The following is a 9,581-nucleotide window of genomic DNA, read 5'->3' on the forward strand; positions in this document are numbered from 1 at the left end:
TTAAATGGGGGCTGTGGTTTATTCCATCAATCACAATGGAAGCTCCTTGATTCTACGTCCTACAACTATCTGTATCGATACCGCTTCTGTTCTTCAGCTCTAGATCAGAGCCCAAGCATCGCCTCTCCAAGATTGTTTGAACATCCACCATGTCTGTCGAAACAGTCAAAGCTTCCGTCTTACACGGCGAGAAGGACCTGCGCCTCGTATGTCACTAAATGCAGAACACTCTACCCCCAGATCAAAGGCGAGAGGAAACCTCGCCAGCCCAATGCAAAAGCTGACCCCTTCGAATTTCAGGAAGAGCGCAGTCTCCAAGCTCCCTCAACAGACGAGGTCCAAATCGCCGTCCAATCCACCGGCCTCTGCGGCTCCGACCTGCACTACTTTGGCCACTTCCGCAATGGCGACATCCTCGTGCGCGAGCCGCTGACGCTGGGCCATGAATCCAGCGGCACCGTCGTCGCCGTGGGATCAGGTGTGTCGAACCTCAAGCCGGGCGATCGCGTCGCGCTCGAGGTTGGCCTGCCGTGCGAGAGCTGCGAGTACTGCGACAGCGGGAGATACAACATCTGCAGAGGCATGAAGTTTAGAAGCTCGGCCAAGGCGTTTCCTCACATGCAGGGAACGCTGCAGGAGAGAATCAACCACCCTGCGCGATGGGTCCACAAGTATGTTTCTACAGCTTCTTCCTTTACTGTATCTATATTTATGAATGCCTATCCTGGGCGTGAATGCGCATATGCATGGGATGCGACAAGATGAGCTGACAAGAGACGTGAACACACGCACAGACTGCCCGAAACCATCCCCCTTGATCTGGGAGCCCTCATCGAGCCTCTCTCCGTCGCCATGCACGCCCACCGCCGCGCAAACCTCACTTCCGAATCCACAGTCCTCGTCTTCGGCGCCGGAGCCGTGGGCCTCCTCTCCGCAGCCGTGAGCAAAGCCAATGGCGCCACCGCCGTCGTCATCGCCGACATCCAAAAGGACCGCGTCGACTTCGCCGTCAACAACGGCTTTGCGGACGCGGGCTTCGTCGTCCCCATGGCGAGGCCGCAGACGATTGACGAGAAGCTGGCATATGCGCAGCAAGTCGCGGAGCAGGCCAAGGCCGTCAAGGTGAATAACAAGGAGGTTGGTGAGGTTGGCGCCGTGTATGAGTGCACGGGTGTGGAAACCTGCTTGCAGAGCGCAATCTACGTAAGTCTGCTTGATTGATCGGGCGCTGTTTTTACTTTGATTTTTAACATGTAGTAGGCTACGAAACCTGGTGGAAAAGTCATGATTATCGGCATGGGTACTCCCATCCTCACTCTGCCCATGTCTGCGGCCGCCCTTCGAGAGGTTGATCTCGTCGGTGTCTTCAGATACGCCAACACGTATCCCGCGGCCATTGAGATGCTGTCGAACAAACCAGCGGGTTTGCCCGATCTTCAGACACTGGTCACGCATCGTTTCAAAGGCCTTGACCACGTTAAGGATGCGTTTGAAATGGCGGGCAAGATCAAGGATGGGGAGGGCAAGCTGGTGATCAAGGTTGTGGTAGACATGTCATAGTTAGCAGGTTAGAGTATCAACGATGTTACGAGTTTTATGGCGGGCGAGAGATTTCAAAAAGGCGAATAAATGTAAAGATATAACACGGGCTGTATATATGCTAGTTTAACTCAATTGTAACCATTCTTCCACTCCTCCAATTTTATTTACTCTATGACTTGTCAGGGAAGCCAAAGTCGATTCCGAACGGGGGATAGACGTAGCGCTTGAGCTCGCCTTTGCTGGCCAAATCGTCCGAGTAGGCATTCAGCAGCTTCAGATCCTCATCGTCCAAGGCGACAATCTCCAGGTTGGTCTTGATGCGAGTGGGCGTAACCGACTTTGCCAGCACTGTGCTGCCACGGCTCACTACAGAGGAGAATAAGTACTTGCATGTTAAAATAAAGTAAAGAATTTGAAAGGGGACATACCGTGGTAGCTCAGCAGGACGGTTCCCGGAGAAACTCCCTTCTTCTCAGCAATCTTGATGACTGGCTCGGCGCTCATCAGAGGGCTGCCTGTGCTTCCCAGAGGGCTGTAGGCCATGACATGAATTCCATGCTCCCTGCAGAAGTCAACAATCTCTTGTTGGGGAAGGCTGGGGTGGTTCTCAATCTGGTTGACAGCGGGGACAACGGTGGCGTGTGGGATGAGCTGCTCGAGGTATTTCTTGCTGTACTGTTCCGTCTATTAGATAGGCACTTGTGATATAATTAGGCGAGAGAACGCCTACGTTGCTGACACCGATGGCCTTGGTCTTGCCAGTCTTGAGAACAGCCTCCATTTGCTTCCAGCCATCGACGTGGTTATAGTCGAAGATGACATCTCGCTTGCCGTTGGGCAGGGTAGGGAACTTGTCGTGGTTGCCTATGTGCGATACGAAATAAAATCAGAACATGTTTGTCTTTTTGGGAGCGAGACAAAGTGCGTGCTCTTACCATTGGGGTTCAGAAGAACGGGCCAGTGCTATTCGCGATCCATATCCGTCAGCGTCCACAATACCCATCATGCATATATGCTTGTACTCACCACCAGCAGCAAGTCGACGTAATCCAGCCCCAGGCTCTTCAAGCTCTTGTCCAGACCCTCCTCAACTCGAGTGTTGTACGTTGCCCACACCTTTGTCACAACAAACACATCCTCGCGCTTCACGCCCGCCGCGAAAGCCTCCTTGAGGCCCTCGCCAACCTCGTCCTCGTTGGCATAGCAGTAAGCGCCGTCGACGAGCTTGTATCCGTTTTGGAGCGCATAAGAAACGGCCGCCTGAACCTCACCAGCCTTGGACTGCCATGTTCCTGCAAAAATCGCAATCTCAATTAGCCTTGCTCACCATCGAAAACTGCCCCTCCCCCGCCATTTGACTCTGGCCCCTCTCAGAGGGTGGGTGAGACATACCAAGACCAACAGCTGGCATCTCCAGGCCATTGTTAAGTTTAAACGTAGTGGTAACCATTTTGACAGTTCTTCTTCTTTTCAGGAAATTCAAAGCTTGGTTGAGTATGATTGTTCAAAGAACCGAATCCCGCGTCTGCGCATGATGGGCAAACGTGCTCCCTCCATTTATGAATCAAGACCCTGTCCCCAACTTCGCGAGCAAAACCCCGATCTCGCTTCCCAAATAGGTCGTCTTCGGCGGGCATCCGCCAAGGCACCGCGACCAAGCGTCGAAATGGTACAATCAAAGACCGGCTTGGCTGCGTGGGGGCGCCACAGCCCAGAATCCAGCCAAGGAGAAATCAGTCCGTCTTCAACCAGCTTCGGGTTGCCTTCGGCCGAGGGGCGGCAAGCGGAAAACCGGTGCATTTCTCCGTCGCCTTGTTTGGAACGGATCGATCGCAGAGCCCATCAACGCCAACGTCATGCACGCTCTTAAAGCACGCTTGTATGCACATGTATGTATGCGGTATTATCACATGAAAGGTAGGGGGGTGCTTATTATTACAAGATAGTTTCGAGTCGGTAACGCAGCCAAGGTGGAGAAGCTTGAAGCTTGCATAAAAGACAAGGCAGTTCCCGATGCCAACAACGCCGCGTTGATTATCAAACACCTCCTTGATGCCGCTGCTCCGTGCCTCTTATGTAATTCTACAACAGAGTCTGCGATGCGTTGAAGAGTTAAGAAAAGAAAAATAAGGACAAAACGGGACAAGCAGGGAAAACATGGAAGATCCTTATACATCGAGACACATGATACATTTTGAAGAAAAAAGGAAAAAAAGACGGGGGAAAAATAACATAACCGTCCTGTGGTATCCGTACAGCTGCAACTGCGTCGTCTATAATCCAATTGCATCTCTTACCCTGAGACCAAAACCCATAGTCTAAAAGCACGTCCCAGTTAGTTTCTTGAAACGCATCGAAACGCCGTATGAAGAATCATCACTTACAAGAAGAAAATCATCAAAACTCCAAACATCTTGGCGATTAGCCATCGGTTGCTCGATACCCGCGACCAGTATTTCATTAGTTCGCGCTGCGCCCCTTCCACATTGTCCACAACATCTTCCGTGTTGGCGTCGATTCTCTCAATCATTTCGCTCTGCTCGGAAACCATGGTCGCCAGCTGGCTGAAGATTCCTCCCAGCTCGTTGATTGTTCTCTCAATGGCCTCGATGGCCTCTCCTCTCTGCTGAATATACGAGTTGGTAGTGGTGGCCTCCTCCATCATCAACATCTGCTGGTCGCCCATGGGACCTGGGTTTAAGGAGAGAGTGTCGTTGCCAGGCGCGGGCGATGCTCGGTTTGGAGTTCCGTACAGGGGTGAGGCAGACTGCTGTAGTGATGGCTGTGCATGCTGAGATACCGAGGATATAAAGTTCTCGGTGCGTGACCTCGACGCCTGGATGTTCTTTGTCCGGGCTTCCAACACGTCCTTGAAATTCACAGAGACATCAGTCAACTTGCCCTGAAGCAAGTACACCACGTTTTTGTTGTGCTCGCCCTCCTGGTCGGCCTTGGGGTGCTGCTGCTTCGACATTGTCTGTAGGGCACCGATCTGTTGGTTCAGGGATGACAAGTCTTGCTTGATGACGAATGTAAGCTCGTTGATTTCCACCGGCCGGTCATCAAAGAGGGTACGGCGCTTTGCGACTGCGTATCATGTCAGTTTGAAATTCAATGTCGTGCTTCCACTCGTTCCAACGTGTGGCCACTCACGTTGCGCCAACTTCTCCAGCTTGCCCATGGTGGCCGAGATGCCTCTTCCAATCTCCGCCGCCTTTCTGGCAAAGTCTGATCTTCTCGCCCGGGCATCTCCATTTGCCGCAGACTTTTGCGCGTCGTTGAGCAGCGATCTCCTCTGCGAGCCCACCTTGTTCGCACTCTGGCGACGCTGGGCCTGGGCGAGGACCGACTTGAACTCGGCGGTTCGGTCCTGGATAGATGCGACAGCCATCTTGCCCTCGTAGACGGTTTCTGGGGATTATTGGATCCGGACAGCGACCAGCGCGTCTGGCGAATGTAACTGAGGGGGGCGAGATTGGTAGGGCTGTTTCCGCGTGTGCGTTCGAGGCCCCTTGGGTAAGGGTAAGCCTTAGGATCGAGATCAGGTGGCTGGCCGGGGTAAAGATGATGCAGCAATCTCGGCAAGATTGCAGTTCTTGCTGATTAGTCGTCCACCGTAGGTAGAATATTAAAACCGGACCTTGACTCTGGACAGCTTGGACTCGGGACCAGGTGTTCGGTTCGGGTCGGAAATGGGCGATCCAAGCAGCTGATGGCGGCAAGGATGAATTAATTAAAACAGGCTCTGCGCAAAGTAAGACGTAACTCGAAAAAGGTATAAGGAGCGAAGCCGTCAAATGATGGTTGAGAGAGTTGGATGGTTTCGGTCGGCTGCTAGTTGCGCCAGGGAGATTTGATGAATCCACGTTGCGTTGCTTCGGATTGCGAGGCGCCACACGTGCAATATCAGTGGACGGCGGCTCAAAGTAGCTCCCCGGGCCCGGCAGTATGGAGAAATACTTTGGCAATGTTCAATTCGTATTGGCCTTGTGGGTGGGCCGCGGGAAGCTGGGGGGGAAGAGCATAGCCACAGCGACTTACGAGGGGGATCTCGATGCTGGAACACTTGTAGCCTCTACTTGCATGAAACTGCAGCCGCCCTTGTTTCATAGAGTACCGGATACGCGTTCATGCCACTCGTTTAAGCGTGTACTCTCACCAGCCACAGCGCTGTGACGCGCCAGCCTCTTGCTATTGCAAGAAACATTTCAGTGTACTTGGCAGCAGTACCTCTGCTATCACCTGCTCTCCTTGTACTAAGCAGGAGCATAGGCCTCAAAGTGCCACGACGATCCGCGCTTCTTCCTTCCTCTCCTCCTCCTCACCAACTGTGACGATCTCTGATCGCAGCGCCTGTCCGTCTTCGTTGTAACAATCATTTGTATTGCCGGCGTCTTCTCTTCGGGCTGTTTCTCGGCCGTTGCCGACGACTTCTCCGCTTCAAGTAATAATTTTCGCAATCGCAAAAATCAAAGCAACGACCGTCTCCCTTGTCCCATTGTTTGCCTGTTCACGGTGTTCGTTTCGTGCCGGCATTCCGCCTGGAAAGGGCGAAAGCATCGCTCAGCCTCCTGTGCTTTCTTTGTGGAAGCATGCTTTGCGATAGACAATAGAAGGTTTCGCATAGTGACAAAGACGCAATGGAGGACTCGTACAGTCACCCAGTGAAACGTGCTCAGACGTCTCTGTATGGCCGCCCCCTTCTCGCATCACGCTTGCTCGGCATTGTTCACTGACAGAACTTTGATTTTCAGAACCCCCCAAAGTCAGCAAAGTCAACAATCGACGGCCTATCAGGTCAACGTGAGCCGGAAGAAGACGAGGAAATGGGTCGAGGCTAAGGTCCAGAGCTATGACGGCGACGACTGGGGAGCTGACGAGTACGACGAAGAGTCGGATCATGAGCCTCCTCCGCCTCCGCCGATCAACCCCTCGCTGCGCACATTCTCTGGCACCGACCTGCTACACTCTCGCCACAACACTCCCAGCCCGGCCTCGAGCTTGAGTGCGCTGCCGTCTCTGCGAACACAAGCTCAGCAGCAACAGCAATCTCCCGCTGTGCCACCGGCTAACCAGCCTCCGCGCATTGGAGTTACTTCGCCTGTCGTATCAGATGTCTCGACTCGTAGTGCCTCGGAGTCGTTTGCCAGCGGCCATGTTGTATCACCCCAGCCCGTGACTGCTTTCCAAGGACGTGAAGGCGACGGCAACCTGTCGCTAGCCGGCATTGCTCAACTGCCTTCACAGATCCAACAACAACAAGCTCCCGGCGGCTATGATGTGTCACGCTCTCCCAGCTTTGATCAGGCTATGAAACCCACATCTACGCCTCCAGTTGTCGTTGATCGCTCTGTATCGCCCCAAGTTTCCGCACCGGCACCAGCACTGCCGCCCGCGGAACAACCTCCCCCCATCATCTACTCGCCTGACAATTACAGTCGTCTCCAGGATGATGTGGACCGTGAGACATTAGCCGGGGCACCTGCTATTCCTCCCAGCTCAGGAGCTGACCAATTCACTGTGTCTGCTCCAAAGCCATTGTCTAGCGAGGATAGACGAGATACTTGGGAAAGAGACGACGATTCTTCTCACGGCGATCACCTAGAAAATCAGGGAATCCGTCCCGACTTTGAGTCTCAAGCTGGCATTGACCGTGGACGATTGTCTGTCAGTCCCAAGTTGCCAGATCTTGCTCGCATGTCCGCGTTTGGGACCGACCTCTTCGCCTCCTCATCGAGCAACAACAACCTTTCGAAGCAAACTCCTATCAGTGAAGATCAAGCGGATAGAGGCGAGCCGGCTACTATTCCGGCAGCTACCACGACGGAATCTCGCTGGCAGCCTCCCGTAGTACCGGCCGAGGACGAAGATCACTCAGAAGCTCCAGGGGGTGCGCCTCTCTCCCAGCCTAACAACCTGTTTCCCGGCAGAAACATTCCAATTGTTCCACCGTTGCGAACTCCTAGCCCCCAGCCGCTCGCCGCAGCCCCCTTTGACCCTCAAGGCACCAAAATCACTCCCACAGAGCCTCTTCAGCCCTACAGAGGAGAGCCACTGCCGGAATTTGAGGCTCCTCAGTCGTTCCAAAGGGTGCAGACTTATGGCACCGACACCTCGTCTCCCATGAAGGACAGTCCGTTGAAGGAAAACGACGTACTTAGTGACGAGATTATGCGAACTCTTAGCCCCTCGGGTGCAACTCCTTCCGATGTTAAGCTCAGTGATGGTCCTCAGCTGCATCCTCCAGAAGACCGGAGCGGCGTCAGGGAGAGCAGTTACACTCTTATGGACTATGATAGTTACTGGGCAGATACAGCAGAAGACTCGGGTCCTGGCCATGAAAATGTGCCGGTGCCGTCGACTGAGAACCTTCAGAGCACACCGGCCGCTACAGAGCCGCTTCTCGCTCCTTCAACGCAGTCTGGTTTGAAATCGCCCGTCGACACTACTTCTCCATCACCACCAGCTACGATAACGTTTGATCCGATGTTCTCTCCTCAACAACCCCAGCAACAACCCCAGGAAGAGCAGCAACAGCAAGATCAACAACAGCGACAACCGTCTCTTAGACGAAGATTTTCCTGGGAAGCTGAAGAGGAGCAGCGCACTCCAACCACTCTGGCTCAGACTCCCATACAAGCTCAGCCAACTACTGATGACTCTGCTGCTCCTGCGGTCCATCTCACTGGGCCATCCGGTCAACCATTTGAGCCATCCGTGACGAATTTCAGTACTACCGAGTCTCGTAGCCATAGCCCTGTATCCCAGTTATCACAGGCACCAACAACGGCGGCGGGATCCGGCTTGGGTGACTTGGCGATTCAGACATCCAATCCATCCGGCAGCCTCCCAGGGCATGATTCGTCACTCCCCGAGCCTCCCTCTCCAGTGTCTATTTCCGTGATCAGTGACAACCCTTCTACCACTGCCCGTGAACAGGCGCGCATGTCCATTGCGGACGAAAAGTTGTTTGCCGACCAGGGCTCCGTCAATCTGGTGACGGGATCTCCACCTCCAGCTTCGGATTCTCACCCGGCCGTGTCTTCACCGACTTCTGCAGCGTCTGTGCCCGCTCCACAAACCCCTGCCCCTAATCTGAACCCACTTGCACAGGCCAAAGCCATGAACTTCCGAGATATCATGGCTCTATCCACGCCTACGGAGAGGATAGCAAAATACACTGAAGCACGTGAGGCCTTGGCAGCAAGGGATTCCGGCTTGGAGAGCTGGCTTTTATATCTGACTACGGAGCATCCTGAGCTTTCGGCCTCCATTTCTGCCCCGGGAGGCCAGATGACCCCTCGGTCAAGCAACAACGCCTCCTTGCCGGTGGGATCTCAGCCCTCGAGCCAACAGCCTTACTACCAGCAGTATCTCAACGCCAGCTCGCCAAGCACGTCTGGGCCACAAAGCGGAGGTGGAGGTAGCGGTGGTGGCCGCTCCAGATTGGGTGGGTTGTCGATGCCATCTCAGATGTCCGGCAGTGCGTTTGGGCATTCGGGCAACCAGATTGGCACAAAGAGCAAGGAGTTCATGCATTCAGCTGGAAAGATGGGCAAGGGACTGTTGAGCAAGGGCAAAAGCAAACTGCGCGGAAGCGGGGACAAGGTATTTCATTGATTGATTTTTTCTCCAGACCCTACTCGCAGTGAGTGGGCCCTCTTTCCTCTTCATTCCCTGGACAGAATAATACTTTTTTCTTCTTCTTCTCTTCTTCTCCTCCTTCTCACCTGTGGCGGTTATTCTTCTTGATACGATTGGCTATCATGAATGATGCTCTGAGATTGAGGATATTTTGTACCCGCCCTTCCTCTTACACGGGACTAAAAAATGGGGCATCATGATGTGACGGTGGCATACGAGATAGGAATTACACGGCAACATTCTTCTTTTGCCCTTATTTTCGACGCTCTGTTATTTGCCTTTGATCCCTTCACATACCCATTTTCCCGCATACACCTTCACTTGCCCTTGCCCTTCCCCTTTGCAGACTCTCCATACCCATACAATCCCATATATGCACAGACATGCACACTCAT

At 53.6% G+C, this 9,581-nt stretch overlaps 4 protein-coding genes across 4 annotated transcripts in view; 2 read left to right on the forward strand and 2 right to left on the reverse strand.

Moving 5' to 3' along the window:
* The first annotated feature begins 64 nt into the window (after nucleotides 1-64).
* M431DRAFT_177824 (hypothetical protein) lies at nucleotides 65-1,636 on the forward strand. Its single transcript, XM_024913094.1, has 4 exons — nucleotides 65-206; nucleotides 301-671; nucleotides 795-1,203; nucleotides 1,261-1,636. Exons 1-4 carry the CDS (start codon nucleotides 150-152, stop codon nucleotides 1,558-1,560), a joined length of 1,137 nt encoding a protein of 378 aa, XP_024780023.1. The 5' UTR covers nucleotides 65-149; the 3' UTR covers nucleotides 1,561-1,636.
* A 75-nt stretch (nucleotides 1,637-1,711) lies between these two features.
* Nucleotides 1,712-2,992, reverse strand: M431DRAFT_72742 (hypothetical protein; the record flags this gene model as incomplete). Its single annotated transcript, XM_024922063.1, has 6 exons — nucleotides 1,712-1,908; nucleotides 1,971-2,217; nucleotides 2,273-2,406; nucleotides 2,478-2,505; nucleotides 2,569-2,834; nucleotides 2,935-2,992. The coding sequence occupies 6 exons, from the start codon at nucleotides 2,990-2,992 to the stop codon at nucleotides 1,712-1,714; spliced, it is 930 nt and encodes a 309-aa protein (XP_024780024.1).
* A 631-nt stretch (nucleotides 2,993-3,623) lies between these two features.
* Nucleotides 3,624-5,134, reverse strand: M431DRAFT_177814 (hypothetical protein). Its single transcript, XM_024913093.1, has 3 exons — nucleotides 4,696-5,134; nucleotides 3,927-4,629; nucleotides 3,624-3,860 (listed from the first exon to the last, which is right to left on the reverse strand). The coding sequence occupies exons 1-3, from the start codon at nucleotides 4,931-4,933 to the stop codon at nucleotides 3,836-3,838; spliced, it is 966 nt and encodes a 321-aa protein (XP_024780025.1). The 5' UTR covers nucleotides 4,934-5,134; the 3' UTR covers nucleotides 3,624-3,835.
* A 682-nt stretch (nucleotides 5,135-5,816) lies between these two features.
* M431DRAFT_514810 (hypothetical protein) overlaps nucleotides 5,817-9,581 on the forward strand; it is a 9,337-nt gene continuing 5,572 nt past the window's right edge. Inside the window, exons 1-2 of the mRNA XM_024920255.1 lie at nucleotides 5,817-6,229; nucleotides 6,297-9,150. Of these exons, the coding sequence (XP_024780026.1) occupies nucleotides 6,183-6,229; nucleotides 6,297-9,150 (2,901 nt within the window). The 5' untranslated portion in view covers nucleotides 5,817-6,182. The remainder of the gene's footprint in view (nucleotides 6,230-6,296; nucleotides 9,151-9,581) is intronic.

This window comes from Trichoderma harzianum (genome assembly GCF_003025095.1).
Source record: "Trichoderma harzianum CBS 226.95 unplaced genomic scaffold M431scaffold_1, whole genome shotgun sequence".
NCBI classification, from domain to species: Eukaryota; Fungi; Ascomycota; class Sordariomycetes; order Hypocreales; family Hypocreaceae; genus Trichoderma; species Trichoderma harzianum.

Bases quoted from the DNA above. Each gene is read 5' to 3' on its own strand.
- M431DRAFT_177824 (XM_024913094.1), top strand. From the start codon at position 150: ATGTCTGTCGAAACAGTCAAAGCTTCCGTCTTACACGGCGAGAAGGAC. The intron at 207-300 runs GTATGTCACTAA...TTCGAATTTCAG, and splicing joins GCGAGAAGGACCTGCGCCTC to GAAGAGCGCAGTCTCCAAGC. The intron at 672-794 runs GTATGTTTCTAC...ACACACGCACAG, and splicing joins CCTGCGCGATGGGTCCACAA to ACTGCCCGAAACCATCCCCC.
- M431DRAFT_177814 (XM_024913093.1), bottom strand. From the start codon at position 4,933: ATGGCTGTCGCATCTATCCAGGACCGAACCGCCGAGTTCAAGTCGGTC. The intron at 4,630-4,695 runs GTGAGTGGCCAC...CATGATACGCAG, and splicing joins GCTGGAGAAGTTGGCGCAAC to TCGCAAAGCGCCGTACCCTC. The intron at 3,861-3,926 runs GTAAGTGATGAT...ACGTGCTTTTAG, and splicing joins GTTTTGATGATTTTCTTCTT to ACTATGGGTTTTGGTCTCAG.